Genomic DNA, 21,755 nt, shown 5'->3' on the forward strand with positions numbered 1-21,755 from the left:
AAACTGATTTTGGCAAACACAAAGGCATTCAAGGACATTTGCAAATTCGGATCATTTCTAAAATGTGGTAAAGAACAGAGAGAAAGAAAAAACAGAGAGCAAAACTGAAGAGGACAGGTTCAAAAAAAAAAAGGAAGGCATAAATCCTTTACAAGGTTTCATCCCATAATACTGTGCATTCAAATAAACATTCTCTCAATCCCTTAAGTTAGTCATAGTCAGCTAAATAACAAAATGGCATCGAACATTATGGCTACAATCCTTCTAATGCAATAACAGTCTACAAAAAGCACCTTAAGGATATTTTGGATTCGAAACTCAGTTTACAAGAAAGGATTTCTTAGTTGAAGATAAAAAAGCTGAAAGTTCAGAGCTCATATGGGTTGAAATTGTGGGTTGGGTATTGAAATGTGGGTTGTTTATTTGGGTAGGGAAATAATATTAAATTTGTATTTTGGGTCATTAATTTGGCTGAAAATTGTTGATCCTTCCTCCGCTATTTGAATTATTTTTGGGCTTCTAGTTTAATAACTGGTATAATATATATTATGTAAATATAATAAATAATTAATATGTAGAAAAATAAATATTTTGCAAAGTGTTGTCTTGTAATTAATTTAACGATTCCAAACCCGAAAATGAAACGATGACTAACCGTTTAAAATCTGTGATAAAGTAATACTTATAATGTTAAAAAATAAAAGTAGCGAAAATAATAGTAGTGAAAATAAAGTATTTAGCTCGTCAGTAAATTTAGAAACCCGGGTAAATTAAATAGGAGAGGGACAAAATTGGGTGTCAACACTCTATATCCCCAATTATCAGTTCGGGAGTATAATTATAATTAGTAAAACGTATAGATGTTTCTCCCTTAGAATTAGTGTACATTAGGTGAGATTCTGGCTGTAGAATCTTTTTTCTATTAAAATCTTCTAGATTCCATTCCATCCCTGCATATTCTTCAGGATTTATCTTTATGGGTTTTATTAGTCTTATTCCTCTATTTCCCATTACTTCTACTACATCTTCTGCCTTAATTTTAAATTTTGTATTACTATTATTAGTCATTTTTTCTAGAAATCCTACGCATATTAATAAATTATTACCGTTACACATCTCTTCATAACTCTTGGTCTGTATTCCTATTTTTATGTACTTTCCAAATTCTGCTAAATTCATTATAAAATCTGGGCTAATATAAAAGATTCCTTCATTATTTGTCATGTCTACCTCCGTTAGTCCTATTATTGATTTTTTTCATGTCTGACCATCTATCGTCGTAAATCACTATTAGAACTTTAGTTCATAAGTTCTTTCTAGTTAATCCTTTTAATCCTACTACTATTAATCTCATATGCATTAAACTTCTTCCAGTATTTTTTATTTGTCTTACAGTCGCTGGGTCTATTAAACTTATTGTAGTAACTTTAGTTCCTATGGCTGATAATTGTTCTTCTCTGTAATGTCTATATAATTGTGATGTACTTGAGAACTGTCCTATATTATATAAGGTTTTTGGATTTAATAGTTTTAATTGGTTTTGTTGGAAAATTTGTATATCTCTATCTACGTCTATTACCTCACTTAGTTGTTGATTGTTTTCTTCTGGTGTTCTTCTACTTAAAATTCTTGATAAGAAATTATTACCTGTTCTATTTTCTGAAAAACTTATTCTTGGTCTTTCTTGCCTTTCTGATCCTCCTTCGTTTCTTGGTCTAGTTGAAAGAAGGTCCATCTTTGTGGTTTTCTGATTACTTTAACTTTTTCTTTCTGAGGTGTTATCTCAATCTTCTTCAATTGTTCTATTAATTCTTCAACTTCTTTATTTTTAGGGGTCTCTTTATTTTTCTCCTTTTGTTGTTCACTTAACCACCGAACACGTTCACCTAATAATTCTAACCTTGGTACTATTATTTCTATTTTCTTTATTATTTCTAATATTAATGAAATTATAGTAATATTTTGTTGTAGTATTATTTGGTCCGATTTGGCGTTAGGTATATAATCTTTATAGTCTTCTGATAAATGTATAGACTTTTCTATTAATTTTGAGGCTTCTGCTAAATTATCTATTGCTTCTAAGTCTATATTTTCTAATCCTATTTCATTGATTAATTCTTCCCAAGACACATACAAACAGACAGTATTAGGTAACCTTCATTTTAAACCTACATCTTTATTAGAGAGAAATACTATGGAAAGAATACAATTCGGAGCCAATAACTTAGTAGCTTTCCAGCCATCAAATTGGACTTTTAAAGTATTACATATATATATAACCTAAGTATATTGATATATATATAAGTATATTCTTAGTATATTTTAGGTATATGTAGTATAACTTAATATATATATATACGTATATGTTGCCTGTATTGCTGTTAGTTAGTTAATATATAAACCTTACTTATAAATAAATATAACATATGTAAATATACCTACAATATACTAATAAATACTATAATATATATATAATATACAAAAAAAAAAAAGAGGTTTTGATGCTTTTGAACCGGACCGGTCCAGTTTCGGTTATTTAACCGGTTAACCGGTTAACCGGTTCCAGTTTTTGAACCGGAAACCAACCGGTTTGTTAACCGGTTATCGGTCCGGTCCGGTTCAAACCGGTTAACAGGCCTGTATTAAACTTACTTTTCACTGTCATCTTTATTTGATATCGAATAATGACATGAGTTGAGCTTAAATAAGGAGTGATGATTCAATATAGCTGACTCTACCTAGTCTGAAATTGACGCGTATTTATTCTTATATGTGTAAATACAAATATCTATTGAAATTTTAACAACTTTCTATATAAAGGTTTGTGCTTCGTGTAAAAATTACTAGGTGAAATTTGACCCTTTTTCCCCAAATTTTCTTAGAATTTAAGGTGAATCCTGAAATGCCACATAACATTTTACTAATTTCATCCGAAAAGGAAAGATAGTTGAGGGTGTGTTCGGTATGGAGGAAAACATTTTTCGAAAAATGTTTTTCAAATTTCTCATGTTCGTTTGTTCAAAAAATTTGGAAAACATTTTCTTTAGGAAAATAAGTTCTTTAAAAATTGAGAAAATGACTTCTCTAATAAAAGTAGAGAAATCAAGTCTATAAGTGCATTCCTCCAACCCACCCCCAACCACCCCACCCTTTCCCTCACCCCACCCCCGCGCCTACCCCTGCCCCACGCCCTGGCAAAAAAAAAGTTTTGAATTTTATTTTTTGTTTTTTGCACCACCCCACCCCACCCCCACGCACAATCAAACCCCACCCCTACCTCACCCCCTACCCATCCTCACCCTACCTAACCCTGCCCCACCCCCAACTCCCTTAAAAAAAAATTAATTTTGTTTTGAAAAAATAGTTTTGAATTTTTTTTTTGTTTCTTGCACCACCCCATCCCACCCACCCCACCCCCACCCAAAAAAAATAATTTTGTTTTGAAAAAAAAGTTTTGAATTTTTTTTTTGATTTTTTGCACCACCCCACCCCACTCCTGTCCCACCCCACCCCCCCACCCAAAAAAATGAATTTTGTTTTCACAAAAAAAAATTGAATTTTTTTGTTTTGTTTTTTTTCACCACCCCACCCCACCCCTGCGCCACACACCCCTTCCCCCCCCACCCACGCCCCAAAATTAATTTTCTTTTGAAAAAAAAGTTTTGAATTTTTTTTTTGTTTTTTTTCACCACCCCCACCCTGCCCCCAGCCCACCCACCCCTGCCTCACCCCCATCCCCCCCCCCCCCCAAAAAAAATAATTTTGTTTTGAAAAAAAAAGTTTTGATTTTTTTTTTGCCCCACCCCCACACCCCCTTTCCCGACACCCCACCACCCCCTCTAAAAAAATTGAGGGTGGGGGTGGGTTGTTGTGGTATGGGTCCACACCGGGGGGGGGGGGGGGAGGAGGGGATGTGATTTAGAAAATTCAGAAAAAAAAATTAGGGGTTGGGGGTGGGGGTTGATGTTGGGGTGGAGTTGTGGGGCTTGGGTGGGTATTTTCCTAAAAATATTTTCTACCAGCCAAACAAACATGAAAAAATAAGTAAGAAATTCACTTATTTTTTAAGAACACATTTTTCAGAAAAATATTTTCCTTAAAAACATTTTCCTTCATACCTAACAGACCCTGAGAGTTAGAGACTAACATAAGCAAACATGACAGGTCCAACACTCCCAGACCAGCAGAGAGTTTAAATGTATGCCTTAAGAAATGCAACCCGTGATGTATGGTACTACTTATTTCAACTTCAAGTAAAGTGTCATCAGTCGAAATTAATTAATGGATCAGTTTCTACAAAATTAAGGAAAGAAAAAGAATTGAGTTAGTGGTAAAGCACAACTATTAGTACAAACACATCAGATAACCTTTTTTTAGAAATGGTGTAAGGGAAAGATTTCTAGAAGCCTTATCCTTTGCTTAAATGCAATTATAATTCAAAGCTATCTTATGGTGCATGAAGATATACATCTGCTAAAAGTGGGGTCCAAAGTGCAAACCCAATAGAGACTTTGTATAAAAAACGAAAGGGGACGTCAACAGATCAATTAATCAAGAACGATGGTGACTTTTCTCCAAATTTTGGGGATTTTGGTTCTTCTTTTGGGTGGAGTGGAAGACAAGGGCACCTAGAAGTATGGCCACGTGAGAAATCATTTTTTTTGTGTGGATTGCCCTTCAAAGGCACTGGTTTTTAATTTTAGCCCCTCAAATTAGTGATTTTTAATTTTTGTCCTTCACTTAATATCCTGAGGTTCTGGGTTTGATTCCCAACTCAATAATAAAAAATAAAAAAAATCGCAAAGCAAAGTTTTGTATGCAAAACTCTACCTTAAACTCTGCCTGAAGCCTAACTTTGGCCCGAATAGGCCTAACTTTGACCCCAATAAACCTAACTTTGCTACGAAACTCTCTAAACCTCATGATATTAAGCGAAGATAAAAATTAAAGACCACCAATTTAAGGGTCAAAAATTAAAGACCAATGCCTTTGAAGGATAATCGTGCGAATGACCCGTGAGAAATTCTCTCTTATGTTGGGCTTGTGTTTTGTGATCACAAATTGTAGTCCCACAACAATAATCACCGTTCAATTCGAAACAGGTTGAGTTAATAATGTGAATATTCAGTACCATGCTTTTTACTTTTACCTCATGTCATTATTATATCAAATAAAAGTGAAATCAAAGTAGAAAGTTTGTCGGAAATAGCTTCTCTATTTTCGCAAAAAATAGAAATAAAATATTTGTACATCATACACTTTTCATATCCCACTTACGGGACTACACTGAGTATATTATTGTTAAAAGTGAAATTAAAAAAAATAAACATATATAAATAACTAAAAATAATATAGAAGTTCTTTATATTTATACGAGCACAAAAATCTATAATAATGCTAAAATACTCCTAGAAAAATATTGTACCTAAGTAAATGTATTAACATGATTAAAATTGTAGATATATTTTTCCTATTGTGTTTTATCTTTAGCTAAGTTAGCATGAGTTTCACACTTATATTTAGTGCATTTGGAAGTCAAATAGGACGAGATCAAACCATCTCAAACAACTTTCTCTTATTTATCCTCCATAATTTCTATTTAAACCTTCTGGCGAATATAACTATTTCTAATATTATCTAAATCTGTATAGCCCTATAAAAATGAAAATGAAAAAAAATTGTATAATTTTCATTTCTTCATTATTATTTATTGCTTGTAACTAAGTTAAATCCAATTATTCCTATAACTTTACTCACGACAATCGTTTAAGCAGATGAAAGAAAAAACGCATATCAATGGATCCAATCGATATTGATTTTTTCAATTGCAAATAAACAAACCAACTTTCGTCGCGAAGTCTTGATAGCCCCTCTAGCATTCGAATATTTCGTTGAAGCCTAAGTATGCAATGCAAGGATATTTACAATTTTTTAGTATGGTTGCACATGCATTTTAGTATTCGCATCTCTGCAATATTTATCTAATGAATATGCTGCACCTTTAAAATCAAGGCTTAATGCATATGCAGTCCCCTAAACTTGCACCTTTTTTTTTTCCATTTTGGCACCTCAACTAAGCATTGTTCCTATTGAACCCCTGAACTTGTCCTCAAGTGTGTTTATCAAACACTATCCGATTTGCAAACTTTGCAATAGGATAGAGTTATTCTTTGTATGCGCAAGCATAATCCAGTTAGTTTCATTAGTATCATTTTCTTACTTAATTACCAACTTTCAGTTCATGTGCCACAGGTTTTTGATTGATCATTAACTGAATTGATTTCTATTAGGCGTTACTGTTTTGTTGCATTTAGGTAGTCAAATAATTGAAAATATTCTAAAGACTTTGTTGCGGGGTATCTAATTTAATAATATAAACTACATGGGGTTTACACTTTACAGAAGATGATGTGATTCTAGATGGGAGAATCATAAATTGAACCACAATTAAACAAACAAGATAAAATATAAGAATTTGATTAAAAAATAGAAAGGAGGGAGAATGGATTTTAGAAGAAAAGAAGGGATGATCGAACAATTAAAATGTAATAAGCATTAGACTAATCCAAGGAAGAAGTGAAACTGAACTCATACAATAGATTACTTACCGAAGTAATTAAGAGGGTTCAATTGGAGAGATAATAGGGTTTTCCCAAATACTCACAAAGGAGCCTAAAATCAAATGTTCATCCCAAAAACTAACTCTCAAATGTGAAAGAGTTAAGTCTATTTATATTAGTCTTGCCAAAATAGCTAAATTAAAAAAAATGACCAGATTATAAAAATAGCCACTTGAGCATATTAGTGGCCTTGAAGTCTTCCTTCCATGCTTCCTTTAGATCATCCAAACTAATGATGGTTGGAAGAATGCTCCAAAGTCATTTATGACCACCTTGATTGTCATCACTTCCCTCAAAAATGAGCATGTTGTGGACTTTAAAAGTTCTTTTAATTGAATCGTCCATAGCACTTTGAGCTCTTCATGGGTGATTGAAAGCTTTCATATCCAAGATAGCCCACACCCTTACTCTTGATATCAATCTTGCTACCGCGATTTGCATCAGAAGGCAATCTTATTTGAAGTTTCTGATATGAAGAAAAATATATGGATTTTGGGTTTAAGATGATCCATTGACCATATGGCTAGTGTCGTAATAATATGCTTAGATAGTCAAAGAAATGAGTTCATATCTACTATTTGAAAAATGTTATTTAAGTCGCATTGTGTTTGATAGACACACTTTAGAACTAGTTTAAGAGTTCAATAAAAACAACGCTTAATTGATGTGCCAAAATAAAATAAAAAGTTTAAGTTTATGAGGTTATATATGCATTAAGCCTAAAATCAAATGTCCACCCACTACTATACAACATTGTCGTTATGAAAATTAACTGGTCATGCTTGCAGTTTTAAAGAGCATAGACGTGAGACCACAAACATTAATCGAGAGACAGAACGGCGCTGTCCTTTATCTTCAATCCTTCCAAAGTTTGACGGTTGAATGGACGGTCATAACTAATGACAGTTTAAAAAAGTACTTAAGTCCAAATTGATCAGTCATATTTTAGCTTAATCTGGTTTAAAAAATGTGATTTTAGCTAGTCAAAGTATTTGAGAGTATTATAAGTACTAAAATGTATTCAATTACATGGTCAAAACTTTTAGCCCAAGAAAAATAAGATGTTAACAGCCGAAGAGAAAATGTTAACTAAATAAGAAATGAATTGCGGTATGAACTTTAACGTGGTATTTTTTGACTTGTCCAATATTGACTCAATTTTTCAATTTAGCATTCTACAGTAAATAAGACCTATCATTAAATAAATAGTAGAAAGCAAAACTTGTACGATATTTAAAGATAAAACTCTACACTAAACATTAGTAACAAATAATACCGATAAAAATATAACTAATACGCTATATTAAAAAAATTATATTGATGATATACAAACATACTTACGTGTCAAATGTATCTAACATAAATTTTATAAGAAAATATCGATACTACTCGAGTAGGTTAGTAGTTAAGCAGGGAGTAGTATAAATACAAAATACCAACATTAGGCCTTATACGCTAAGCATTTGAGTCCACGAAACTTTTACCCCCACACAACAACATATGATAGAAGTTAGATCAACCACTAAAGGTTATATAAGCATATCCCATGCATTCTTAATCGGATGTTTCAAATTCGATAGGAATAAAATTACAAGATTTATTACAAATTCAACCAAAATTAGTAGCTTTTCCTCAGATTTTATATTTGTATTAAAAAAATTCACTTAAAAAGCATAAGCATTTATCAAGAACCTAATAAGTTACTTTTTTATAACCCGGCAGAAGGTGGCCGAGTTGGTTGAGCAAGGGATCTTTCAAATGGGAGGTCTCAAGTTCGAAACCCCTTACATGTTTTCTAGGTAGAGCTCATTCCACGGGGCTTGCCTCGTGCGATTTATTTCTCCTGTATGATGTGCAAGTTGCAACTATGCAGGATAGCGGTTGCGGATTTCTTGTCATAAAAAATGTATAAATATTTTATCAAGAACCTAATAAGGTAGCTACCTTTTTTAGAATCCTATAAAATACATAACTCAAAATTCTAGCTCAAGTCTATGAAATTTGTACCTTGAAAATAATGTGTCTTTGACATCAAGCCCTTCATTGTAATTAGACGGGTACCAATATCAATTGAGAAACCAAAACGAATTTTTACATCTACCACTCCCCAATCCCCATCTTCTAGAAGGAAAAAAAACAAACATAAAAGTGCCTCGTCGGCACACAGTCCTTCATATTCCAACTGTATTTCTAAAAAATATCAGTGGGTACGCCGTCCTCGGTTTAAAGATTCCCTCCTTAGACTTTTTCATTATTATATAAAAAAAAATTAAAACTATTTTTTCAATTGTCCAATCCCTAACTCTAATTGCCCCAACCTCCTTCTCCTAATTCTTTTTATATAAAAATCTTCTCACCTTCTCTTTAAATTATATACACACAAAAAAAAAAAAAAAAAAAAATCTATGTATCTCACTTTTGCTTTCAACAAATTCATTTGAGAAGTACTTGAGATACTGTTTTTCCTTGTTCATGTTCATCTTCCTCTTAGTTGTGGAAAAAAATTGAATTTTGGTCCAATCCCTGTCATTTCCTAATTAGGGATTTTGTCTTTCAACTCTGTACCAGGTTTGATTTGCTAACAAAAGGGTTAGTTCTTTTTTTTTGAAAAAAAAAAAAATCATTTGAAAAGTATTGGATACTATCTTTTCTCGTTCTGGTTTCTCCTCCTCTTAGTTGTACCCGATTTGATTTGCTAGTAAAATTGTCAGTTCAATTATTAAAAAAGAAAAACAAATTCATTTGAAAAGTATTGGATACTATCTTTTCTTGTTCTGGTTTCTCCTCCTCTTAGTTGTACCCGATTTGATTTGCTAGTAAAATTGTCAGTTCAATTATTAAAAAAGAAAAACAAATTCATTTGAAAAGTATTGGATACTATCTTTTCTTGGTCTCGTTTATCCTCCTTTTTTTTTCCGATGGTGCAATCACTAACTCTACCTGCGCTAACCTCCTCCTCTTTTTCCGTCCCAAAACCCTCCTATTCCACCACGGCAGTTGGATTTAACTGCCGCGTTTGGCGTACTAGGAGGGCAACGGTATGTGCTGTTGCTGTTGCGGAGGCTAATCCAGTGTTAGAGAGGAGAAAATCGGTGAGTTTATATGAGGTGTTAAGAGTTAATAGAGATGCTTCTGCTAAAGAGATTAAAGCTGCTTACCGGAATCTAGCTAAACTGTACCATCCCGATGCTGCTGCTGCTGCTGCTGCTGAGGAGGAGGAATCTTCCAGACCCGACCCGACCCGGGATTTTATTGAGATACACGATGCTTATGCTACGCTATCTGATCCTTCAGCTAGGGCTCTTTATGATCTTAAGTTGACTCTGGATTTACGAAGAAGAGGGATTTACCCGACCCGGGTGAAGAGGTCTGGGTTTTACCCGACCCGGAGATGGGAAACGGATCAATGCTGGTAGATATTTAGGGTCCCCACATTTCTCCGTATTCACACTGTATTTTTTGTCAAGTGGCGTTTAGATGGAGATTTTTAGCTAGTGTACATACGGCATCTTATTCATTTTTTTTCCCCCTTTTTTTGTTCCTCTATTTAAGCCAATTAGCTGAAAATGAAAAATGAAAAAAAAGGAAAAAATTCTTGTTTGAGGAAATGAGTAAATACATATTTCACATTCTCATGGCTTCCTTGGAATTCTGCGCAGAGCCTGCTTGGATTGGCTTATTTTAGGTGTTTTTATGCTAAAATAACTTTTAAGCTCTTTTGAAGTGTTTGGGTAAGATAAAAAAGTGCTTATACGCACTTGTTTTTAAGCCAAAATAACAAAAATAAATCAAAAGTCAAGTTAGGATTTCTAACTTATGGCTTTTTGATTTATAAGTTAAAAGTCATAAACCCATCCAAACGAAATCTAGGACTACTAAATTTTTCTGGTAACTTTTGGTTTTCGAAGTGCTCTCCTTTGGATAATGGAGAAGTGAGCTAGCAAAAACCGAGGCTTTCTGGGTTTAGCTAAAGAAGTAATGGAGCAAATGTTATTCTATTATCAGTTATAATTTGAACAGAATATTGCATTTTCTTTACCCTCCTTAATATAAATACTTTTTCCACTACTTTCTTTTCCGGACTGCTTTTAATTATTCTTTTATCTCAAGCCGAGAGTCTATAGGAAATAGCCTAACGTATGTATATACTATATCCTGTCCAGACCCCACGTTGTGAAATACACTGGGTATGTTGTTGTAACTACTTCTGTCACTTGGTAAGTAGGAAGAAATGTATGTTCAATGACAAATTTAATTCTATTGACTCCGAGATGTCCGATACTTATATAAATCATCACTTCATTTAAGCAGCAATGATTCACAGTCAATCTCGGACCTAATTTGGGGCCTAGAAGTCATTGTTGTATTTAGGAGTATTTATTCTCCCCGTCAAACATGCAAAACGGGTACGCTGATTAGGAATAGCACATAACTTTGGAAACGGCATTTCGTAGACAATCAAACTTAAATGCACAAAATGGACTTATTGCTTAGGAATAGCACATCATATTAGAAACTTCACAAGGTAGATGATATTTTTAAAGGATCAGAACCACTAGCAAAAATAAAGAAGTGCTAATGGGGTCCAAAAGATTGAACTAAAATCCAATCCAATCCAATTTTGTCCCAACTCAGAGAGAAAAGGGACCGGTCTTCAAAATGTTAGTCCACCATAAAGAACCAGACTAAAAAAAGGAGCTTTTCTAGCACACATTGATATCACAAGAATGACAGTTTGAGTTGCCAGTTGAAATTGCAGTATAACAATGTACGAGCACAAAATTTTGTATCATACTCACCCAAAAGAACCAACTCTACAACTTGGAAATTCTCTTCCTTTTTTTTTTTTTTCAACTTGAAAATTCAGCCAAAATGATTACAGATTTTACCTAGAAAAAGTAGAACAAAAAAAGAGATAATAGGAGGGTGGTGTACACTGTACACTTCAATTCTCCACTAGCCTTTCCATGGAAATCCCTAGGATTTGTACAGGCTTCTCCTATATTCACCAAACATGATCATTATTCTTGATTATCATCATTTACCAGTCATCAGCATCGAATTGATAACATGCAAAATCAGCCGAATGCTTGAAAGTTCAGCAGGTGGTGTGTTGGCAATGCTTCTGCGATGGTGTAATATATTATATACTTGCTCGAAGATGGGCCGGACATGCATAGCAATCATTGGGTCAGTTGGATTTATGGCAGATAGCACATCCCTCATCCAGGATAGTTTTTGGACAGTCTCTGCGCTAATATCACATGCCAACTGCTGAAGAAGTGAAAGGAGCACTCCTTGACTCAAAGGGAGAGGATTCGAGGACAACATCCCAGGCAAATCAACCTGGTACAAGACACCAGGAAACGATCAAGATCCAACCACAGAATGCCACGTCGTCACTTTGTTAGCGCAACCAAAACCAGGAAGAACATCATCCTGTTCCTCCCAACCCCCAAACAGCTATTCTTTATGTGTGTACATATCTCATGAACTGAAGGCAAGCACATACAAATACTTTACAACAGAAGAAATTTAAAAAGCTTTTATTCCCAGGTAAAGAACTTTCTTCTCTGTATCGTCCCAAGTTATTGGATGTCAAAGAACAGACAAGTTCAAGGTAACAAGTGTTAACTAGACAAGGTAACAATATCCTCTAAAGTAAAGTAATGGCAGAACTAAGATCTTTTGTTTTTGTACAATAACACTAAGGGGTGGTTTCGTTGTTGGTTAGACTTACTTATTAGGTGCAGGTATTAGTTATTCATATATTAGTTATTCCATTTTCTACCTTGCATAAAATAATATATAGATCCCCTCATAACTCATGCATGTATTAGTTATGCGGAAAAGAAAAACGTGAATCAAACATTGCATTAGCAATGCCCAACCAAACATTGTAAAACTTAAACTAGATTCTATGTGGAGATTACCCCACCCCCAATTTTTGTAACCAAACAATGTATAAGGTTATATGCTAGTTTTAACACATGAATAACTCCTCTCTAACCAGCAACCAAACGACCCCCAACACCATTAAAATTCCCAATTCCCCCTTACTTCCTTCTCTCTTCCCTAACTGTTCCTCATTTCCTGGACCCTATTGCTCTCCTCTTTTATTCCCATTAAGACAATATTCTTCAACAGCACGTCTCTACCTGATAATCCTATCAGCAAGTAAATGCCAATGTAAACAGCATACCTGAGAGCATAACCATGAAACAATTGACACATCACTCCTTTGTAACGCTGCAGTGAATGCTTCCTCATACTTGTTCTCCCCTAACAGTCTGGATAACTCTTTTGTCGGATCTGGAGGTGTCTCAATCTATGGCAGACATAAAAATATCAGTCAGTATATACTAAGCAAGACAAAAAAGAGACTGATAGCAAAGTAGACAAAAAAGAGACTGATAGCAAAGTATTAAGAAGCAAATTCTTAATAACAAAATATACGCAGCTAACTCTTTGCTCTACTAAGGTGTAGGAAGAACCTTGTCATGCAGCAATGATCCATTATTCATGTGGCTAACCAGTGGATTTGCTGATTGGGAATTTGCTCCAGATACTGCAAGAGCAAGCAACTTTCTCTGACTATCAGCAAGCTCTCCGCTCAATGTCTGGGTCATTGTCGATGCGGAATTGATGGCATCCTGAAAATTGAGTCTAGTGAGTGAGTAATTCTAAGGAAGATGTGATCCCAGTCACTTCCCAAATTCATCCATAACCATCTCAGGGTCTTTGCATCAACACATTCACCAGGTTAGGATGCAGGGAGGGAGGAAAGAAGGAAGAAAGATAGCTTCCACATAAATAAAGACAGAACTATATGTTAGAAAGAAAGAAAAATAGCAGTACGCATAAACAAAAATATAACCACTCCCTCCTTCACATTTTAAGAATATTCTGCACAACTATTAAGATGAGGGGAACAAGTGATTTTCTTATTTTCGAAACAGGAGGTGAATTATATTTGATAATGTGCTTTTCGGAGATACAATAATGAAAAAGTTGTCTAGAGAAATGAGGATAGTGAAACAAGCAGTGTATTATATTGAATGATTATTTTTGGAGAATATAACAGTGACAAGAGGTACTGATAAATGAGGATAGTATAAAGTGGGCAAAGCTCATCTTTCTGTGATATATTAATTGTATAGAAACTTTCCTTAACCACTTTGCGACTGAGCAAAGTGGAAAGAAAGGCAATCTTTTTGGGAGAGCAGAGTGTATATATTTAGAGATCAGCGAGTCGCCAATCAATATGTTGTTAATCACAAATAACAGTGGGCAAAAGCACGAAAACCTGGGTTAAGAAAACTCACTATAGAGCACTACAGGATTTAGAAAACTAAAAAAAGTGCACCCCGCGCTTTTTGATGGATTTTTTTTAACTTCTTTGAATACCAAACAAATTCTAAAGATGGTATGATATATATCCAAAGAAGAATAAGTCAACACAGAAAGTGAAAGGACTATACCCTTAGTCAACCAACTTTGCATTTTGAAGGCATAATTACTTGATGTAGTTCAGATAAAGTAAAAGCAGAAAAAGAACACTTAACAAAAGATTAGCAAGAAAACTCACATTCAAAATTTACCAGTTTCAAAACAAAAAAGATTAGCAAGAAAACAAAAGGATAAAATCAATACATAAAAAGTCCATACTCTTAGAGCAAGTGCCAACGGCGAATGCATGGACTCAAATTGCTGTTGTGCAGCAGCCGAGTGGTCAGCAATGCCTTTCTGAAATGTTAAATCTACTTGCTCAAACATTGCCTTGCATGACATCTCGAAGGCAGGGATTACTGAAGCTTCCAAAGTAGATTTCAGTGTTTCCTGCATGCACAGTTTCAGTGCCATCACATAAGAAACATTCAACACTTATTTGAAAAGATAGACTATGAAAAGATTAACTAGAAATCCAGCATTATAAACCATAATATTAAGAAAAAACAATGGACATGACAACACGAGGAAAACGTTCTTTTAAACAGAACACGAGGAAAATGTTTTTTTACCCACAATAGTGGCATTGGCTCAATAGAAAGCTTTCAGCTTACCTGAAGAGCTTGCCTGCCAGAAGTTTGGAATTGTGCTTGAATTTGTCTAGCTACAGTAGCTTCAAGTTTGGAGTTTACTGCTTTCTCTAGTTGGTTCACTGCCTTGTCACCAACTCCTTTCTGCACCAAAACATTCAGTCACGACACAAGCAAATCCAGACAACCAAAGGTTTCAAAATATTAACCTGGAATGACTCTGAAATTGCAGCTGATATAGTTTTATCGATAGTAGGGGCAATACTGCGTGCCACAGCTTGTCCAACAGCTGCTAGTTCTTTCTTCATTAATTTTTCCATCAGCCCTGGCATGTCCTTGTTTAAGCAGTTAGAGATCAAATTGGTTATTTGTTGTGTACGATCACGAAGAGACTTCTCCTGTTTTGCACTCTCTTCTTGTAAACGAGCCCATAAAGCATCAGAATTGGCCTTGACCGATTTCTCCATGCTCCGACCCAAGGCAGCTTCAAGTCTTCTTCCTTCTTTGGTCACTGGAACAGCAACCATCATTTCCATCTGCTTTTGTGTTTCTTTTTGCGTAGTCAGAACCTACACGAAACAGCAAACAGAGAAAGGACAACGCATGAGAATAAGTTGTCGAAAGAACATAGCTACAATGATTCTTTATTTATTTGGTTGGATTAGCAAAGTAATCGAATAAGTATAACTGCACGAAGGTTGAAACTGTCAGCATCCTATAACATAAATTCAATGCAAGACACAATTCGGTGATGTAAGACGAACACACATAAAAAACATCAAAATTATGGAACTTGAAAAATTGTCCAACAGATTTCAGGAGCATAATCAGCCAGGCTAATGAGCATTGCAGAAAGGCAGCTACAGGTGGCATATCAAGCAAGGGAAATAACAAAGATCACCTTTCATGAATGATAAAAATGGTGAAAGCAACTTCTAATGCATGAACAGTGATGATATGCTAATTCTAAGGAAAAGAACACAGGTAAAAATTAAAATAAAACAAAAATATGAAAGTATATACGATCAATTAAAGGCATAACAAAATGAGAAGAGCACTAAACTTCACATACATAAATACATAATGCATTTAGGACTAAAACAAACACCTGATTTAGCATCTCACGCATGGACAAAATTTGTGAGAAAGCAGTTTCCATAGAAGGGCTACTTGAGCTGACAACAGCCTCACTCGGAGAATCTGTTGAATTAAAAACACTTGGTGATGATGAAGATGGCCCAGAAACTTGAGAATTCTTTCCCTTTTGCTTTTTCCCTTTTGCACTAGGTGCTGGTTGTTGCTGAACAGTGACTGACGTTGTTGAGTCTAGATCCTTTTCAGAGACCTCCTTTGCAGAGCCATGATCTTCCTCCGGTGTAATTGAAGGTTGAGACGGTCCCTCACTTCCACTAGCCCCATCAAGCCCCCTAGATTCCTCTACAGTACAGGTCTCAGGAGAAAAGGCGCGACTTTCTCGAGCCATTTCTAATCCAAGATCAGATACTTGAGAGCAAAAAGCTTTCTCCTTATTTTCTGACACAAAAGAATGAATATCTTGAGAGCCAATATCAGTTTTTTTACTGAATTTTGTTTCACCACCAGCTTTAACCTCCATCTCTACATTACGGGTGTCATTGTTAGTTACGACATCCTGGATATTCATTTCTGACTCACTTTTCTGCTCATTAACAATGCTAACCTCAGAGGATGATCTAGCCCTCAATATCTCCGAGGGAGTCACCAAATGAGTTGGGTGCTTGAACTTAACAGGCTGACTGATACCTGAGGAAACATCATCCCGTGACATTTTAGGTTCATCATCCAAGGAAGCAACATCTGACAAATTTGAGGGTGTCGAATCAACTGGATATTCAACAACTTTTTGATTCCCAACTTGGTCATTATCAGATGTGTCAGCCCCACAGCTGTTTGACGGACCTCTAAAACCAGATAGTTTTCGAGACAATTTAGGACTCAAAGGAGGCGGAGGTGATGCACTGGGGGCAATATCACTATCACTAGTTACACTGGGCAAAGTAGACGATTTAGTTTCTACAATGGAGGAAGCGAATTCTTGAGAGGTGGCCGATTCAGTAGGTGCAGTACTCGTAGGATATCTAGGTGTTGGTGAAACCTCAGAGCCAATTTCATGTACTGATGATTTAGGTGCAGAACTAGATAAAGGTAACTCCTGCTGTTTACTTCCAGGTGGATCAACAGGAGCGAATCCTTCAGTGCTAGCAGCATCACGGGAAACACCGGATTCTGTCCTTTCGAAAACCACACTCTCTGTTGGAGGTGGCAAGCACTGGGACAAGTCCAAGGCATACTGCTGAATGGCCTGCGTTTGTACACAATACACCTGAACGATTTGTTCACCATGGGGCAATAGGTCACTCGTCCCAGTGAAACTCAAAATTGGCATGGTAACCGTAAATCCTGCTATGTAATCCATCCGGGTAGCCTCCGGGTTTGGGCCATACTCTACATGCACGGCATATATAGCATTCTTTTTTGCATTAGCTAGTAGGAGAAGACCTGCTTGAGACAAGGCTACAACTTGGTTAAAAAATGCCCCTTCGACATGAGCCTCAGCTGAACTCTTCAGCTCCAATGTCTGTGTACAGCGCCATGACTCAGCATCACTAGGAAGCAACCAGCCTTCTTCACTTGCTGATGCCCATATCTTTATCTCCCGATTAAGAGGACCCTGAAAACATTTAAAAGGTCAACTCAAACTCAAGAATCACTAAGAGGCAAACACATGGAGAAGGAAAATAAAAATAAAAAGAGAGTAGTGATTGACATTCTGAACAAATAATAACTGATCTCTGAGAATATGATTATTTATTTTTAATTTTTTTGTTGATAAGGGGACAGGTCGGCATTTGAGAAGCAGATTTGAGTAAATTCGCGTTGACAAGTAGATGGCATCCCAGAATATGAGATTTTCCTAGAACCAAAACCTGCTAGTCAGTGAAAACAGTTGATTCTGACAAAAAATGGCTAGCACAAAATGCAGTAGCACATACCCCAGTGATGAGTATGATGTGATCTGGGCGGTGTGGGGAAGCCAAGAACATAGCAGAATTAACAGGATGACCATCATGAGGCCTGAGAACTGCGATTGGATTTGTCTTGCGGTCTTCCCATATCTTTATCTGGAGAACACATAAAATCCACATCACCTGTCAATACAGAGGAACTAAACTTTTCCAACTAGCCATGCTATTCTTATCAACTTCTAAACATAAAAATGGGAGTTACTTTTTAGTTACATAGAGTCCCATTCACCAAATACAAACAACTCAACTCTGAAAGTTCAGCGAATAACAAGTTTGGTTTGGAGTTTTTAGTTAAGTTAAAATCTTCACAGCAAAAGACATGTTGAGTAATATGAATCATTACATAGAGGTTATGCCAAGGAACACATCCATCAAACAGTTTTTTTTTTTTTTAAATAAAGGACATTGCATCAAACAGCTAAAACTACAACATAGAGCAGAACTCTCACGAACCGTGCCATCCACTGAAGCAGATACCAAACGAGTGGTCATCCACTGGCACATTGATAAATCAGTCACTTCTCCATCGTGGGAGCCAACAAGTTGTACCCCATCAACCAACTTGTCAACGGGACACCTGACAGGCTCATCGGCTGAAAATGCCGCACCTTTTCCCACTTTCGTGGTATCAATTTTCAAAATGCGTTTCCCGATTCCAACCACAAGAATTTCCTATTGAAGAGAACATAAGAAAAGTTGAGCACAATTTCAATAGAAGAAAAGGATACCCAAAAACAGAGATAGGTAGGTACCTGTTTATGACAATGCCAACAAACACGCGGGTGAACAGATTCCCCCTCACCCACGATTTGAATAGCAATGACAATCTTTCCTGTAATTTGTGGCTTCTCTTCTTCATCTGGTCCTTCAGTAATTTTCCATATATAAACCCGGCCATCAACACTCGCACTGAGACAAAACCAAATTAGAAACATAGAATACTTACTGCATAAGTGTAAAGTACATAAGAGCAAAGCACTACCTAGCCAAGAGATGAACATCCTCTGCAAAGAAAGCCATGTCTGTGACCCTCTGAAATAAAAACATGTTTTCAAATGAATACAATAATGGCCTTTTTCAGGATGGACAAAACAGATTATAATTTTCAACTTTTTATACTTCGCACAAAATCAATTATTCCTTTTTGAGCCAAACAAGATTTCATACCAATCGATCTGTACATTAATCAATCAATAAAAAGTACTAACTTCAAAAATATACTAAACAAATGCCAGGAAGTCATGAGCAATAATGCTTTGTCCGATCAAAAGTCAAGGACTACTATTATTAGCAGCTCCAAATATGACAGGAAGGTCTTCAACTCTTAACTTGAGAGTACATGGAAGTCTTCCAGTGGCAAGCCATAGAACCCCAAACATATGTGCAGACTGCAGCAAGCCTTATACTCTAATAGCAGAGAGTGACAGCTAAGCTGAATATTTGTTTTGTTTTCTTGTGACAAAGTTGAATTTAGATGCCATATTAATATTATAGAGCTTATTCTCCAAATCCCATGAAACAAAGCACATTCTCATCTCACACGCAACTGACACATTGGCTAAGAATGCAAATGTGATAACCCAAGCTTCAATATAGATACAGCATCCAGACCAAATAAAGTTTTACCATAACATATATATAGGTCTTATTAACCGCAATTTGCTTGCCCAACACAAGACCCGGGTCCGACCAATACTTAGTAATAGGAGTAACCTCAAGTTGTGGTTGCACTTCACTAGGAAACCTAACATCTATATCATACACGATATGATCACCATTCAAATGTCTCCCTTTAGGTAACTAACACATTCGCTAAGAATGCAAATGTGATAATCGAAGCTTACTATATAAAAACGGTATCCTTCGACCAAATTAAAGTTTTTCCATAGTTGAAATGTGTGTTAAACAAAACACCAAACTTATGATTAGGCGCTCTAGTATCAATAGGCATAAATTTAATAAACACATTGCAGAAGGTAAATACCCCACAATTACCACCACATCCGCATTTTATACTCAGCGACTAGCTAAACACAAAAAGATTAAGCTTTGGAACATGATCTCAATGCAGTATTAATATTAAGAACCCGAATTGCCCCCAATTTCAATCCATAACATATATATGTCTTATTAACCGCAATTTGCAGACCCAATACAAGACCCAGATCCGACCCATATTTCGTAACAGGTGTAACCTCAAGTTGAGGCTGCACCTCACTAGGAAACCTAACATCAATATCATACACAATATGATCACCATTCAAATGCCTCCCTTTAGGTAACTAATGCCCGCATTACTACTACCTGCATAACTCTATCCAGCAAGCAAACGACCCCTAACATTATTCCTAAATGGTTCGGATAACATATAATTAATGATATTTGCGCATATAGTAGCTAGAAATAAAGCTAAACACAAAAAGATTAAGCTTTGACATGCGACGAACCTGCGCAAGACCTTTAAGCAATGATCTCAATGCAGTATTAATATTAAGAACCCGAATCGCCCCCAATTTCAATCCATAACAAATATACGTCTTATTAACCGCGATTTGCCTGCCCAACACAAGACCCGGATCCGACCCGTACTTAGTAATAGGAGTAACCTCAAGTTGAGGCTGCACTTCACTAGGAAACCTAACATCAATATCATACACAATATGATCACCATTCAAATGCCTTCCTTTCGGCAACTTACTACTCGCCATCCTCATCGGGCCCGGGCCTGGAACATTCGGGCCCGATGAAAATTCAAGATCCGACCCGGAAGTTGTGGGTTGGATTGGAGCCATTTGCATAGTGGATTGTATCGGACCCACTTCAAGAGTAGTAGATGGTGGAGCACTTAATAAAGCCATTAGCCTAGCACCAGGGTTAGGGTTAGGGTTAGGGTATTGGTGGGGGTGGGGGCTAGTACTAGGTGGGGGTGGGGTGGGGGGTTGAAGTGGGGGGGTGGGGAAAGAAATGGATCTTGCAAATTGGGTATTATTGTTGTTATCATATTGTTGGGGTGGTGGGGGGTTGGGGTATTGGGGTAAGTGGTGAGTGAATTGAGGGTGTGGGTATGGGTATAATCCACCACCAGGGGTAGTGGTGGGTGGTGGGTAAGAAGCATTAGGGGGTGGGAAAGGTGAAGATGAAATTAAATTAGGGTTTTGTTGAGGATTATTAGGGTTTGTTTGGTTTGAGGGTTTGAAGAATTTGTGCATATCAAATGGTGATGTAGTATTAACACCACCACCACCACCTGGTTGGTTTGGATTGCCAGGTGAAGAAGCCATAATAATAGTGACAACTGACAACTCAAAGTGCTCTATATATATATATATAGTGATGGATAGATATAGGAACACTGTATGTATAGATTTGCAGAGAATTAGGGATTTTGGATGAGTGAAGAAGATGGATAGTTTTAAGATCCGACTGGAGAAAGATGTAGACTTGGGAGCAGAGCCACCAGAGATGATTAGTACGTTTAATAACTTTTCTTAAGTACTTTTTTGGGACTTTAATTTAGTGAAGAAGAAGATGGACTAGAATTAACTTTTTTTCACTTTGGACATTATTGATATATTTTTACTTTTTATCTAAAGATATACCTTTCAAATTTTAACTTTGTTGTGATGTTATTGTCCTTCAACTATTATTTTAATATTCTCCTTCGCGATCATCACCATAATAGAAAAAATAATTTTTTAAAATCTTTTATGTGTTTTTTTCAAATTTTTTGTGTGTAAAAAAATGAAGATTTTTTGTTAAAGAGTGATAAAACTAAGAAAAATTATAAAGGGCCAAATAACCATTTTTTCCTCATCATTTAACATAGGTAAATTAATATAGGATCGGAATAATAGTATCTTTGCTTCAGAAGTAATTGATTGATTTTATTTTGGTCATTCATATAGAGAGTATATTGTCTTCGACGATTGATAGAACTATATTATCATCAAATAAGAAGTAATAGTACAATAACATAAGATTAAATAGTGGAACAGTTAATAATTATGTAAAAAATTAATGGTAAAAGGAGA

The 21,755-nt window shown here is 35.8% G+C and overlaps 2 protein-coding genes across 3 annotated transcripts; one reads left to right on the top strand and one right to left on the bottom strand.

Moving 5' to 3' along the window:
- Positions 1-8,790: 8,790 nt before the first annotated feature.
- Positions 8,791-10,252, top strand: LOC132617811 (chaperone protein dnaJ 11, chloroplastic-like). Its single transcript, XM_060332883.1, has one exon. The coding sequence runs from the start codon at positions 9,539-9,541 to the stop codon at positions 10,034-10,036; it is 498 nt and encodes a 165-aa protein (XP_060188866.1). The 5' UTR covers positions 8,791-9,538; the 3' UTR covers positions 10,037-10,252.
- Positions 10,253-11,306: 1,054 nt separating this feature from the next.
- Positions 11,307-21,265, bottom strand: LOC132617622 (enhancer of mRNA-decapping protein 4-like). 2 transcript variants are annotated; one of them, XM_060332670.1, is made up of 12 exons: positions 20,172-21,262; positions 18,707-18,756; positions 18,477-18,633; positions 18,178-18,396; positions 17,692-17,820; positions 15,768-17,369; positions 14,869-15,228; positions 14,684-14,803; positions 14,289-14,459; positions 13,115-13,273; positions 12,823-12,948; positions 11,307-11,966 (listed from the first exon to the last, which is right to left on the bottom strand). In XM_060332670.1, the coding sequence occupies exons 1-12, from the start codon at positions 21,003-21,005 to the stop codon at positions 11,658-11,660; spliced, it is 4,236 nt and encodes a 1,411-aa protein (XP_060188653.1). In that variant the 5' UTR covers positions 21,006-21,262; the 3' UTR covers positions 11,307-11,657. The 2 variants fall into 2 exon arrangements, with proteins under 2 accessions (XP_060188653.1, XP_060188654.1); XM_060332671.1 differs by lacking the exon at positions 11,307-11,966 and adding an exon at positions 11,982-12,114 and having other exon boundaries at positions 20,172-21,265.
- Positions 21,266-21,755: the final 490 nt, after the last annotated feature.

This window comes from Lycium barbarum, chromosome 11 (genome assembly GCF_019175385.1).
Source record: "Lycium barbarum isolate Lr01 chromosome 11, ASM1917538v2, whole genome shotgun sequence".
In the NCBI taxonomy this organism is placed as follows: Eukaryota; Viridiplantae; Streptophyta; class Magnoliopsida; order Solanales; family Solanaceae; genus Lycium; species Lycium barbarum.

Bases quoted from the DNA above. Each gene is read 5' to 3' on its own strand.
- LOC132617811 (XM_060332883.1), top strand. From the start codon at position 9,539: ATGGTGCAATCACTAACTCTACCTGCGCTAACCTCCTCCTCTTTTTCC.
- LOC132617622 (XM_060332670.1), bottom strand. From the start codon at position 21,005: ATGGCTTCTTCACCTGGCAATCCAAACCAACCAGGTGGTGGTGGTGGT. The intron at 14,460-14,683 runs GTAAGCTGAAAG...CTGTGCATGCAG, and splicing joins CTGGCAGGCAAGCTCTTCAG to GAAACACTGAAATCTACTTT. The intron at 13,274-14,288 runs GTATGGACTTTT...CTCAATTTTCAG, and splicing joins CGTTGGCACTTGCTCTAAGA to GATGCCATCAATTCCGCATC.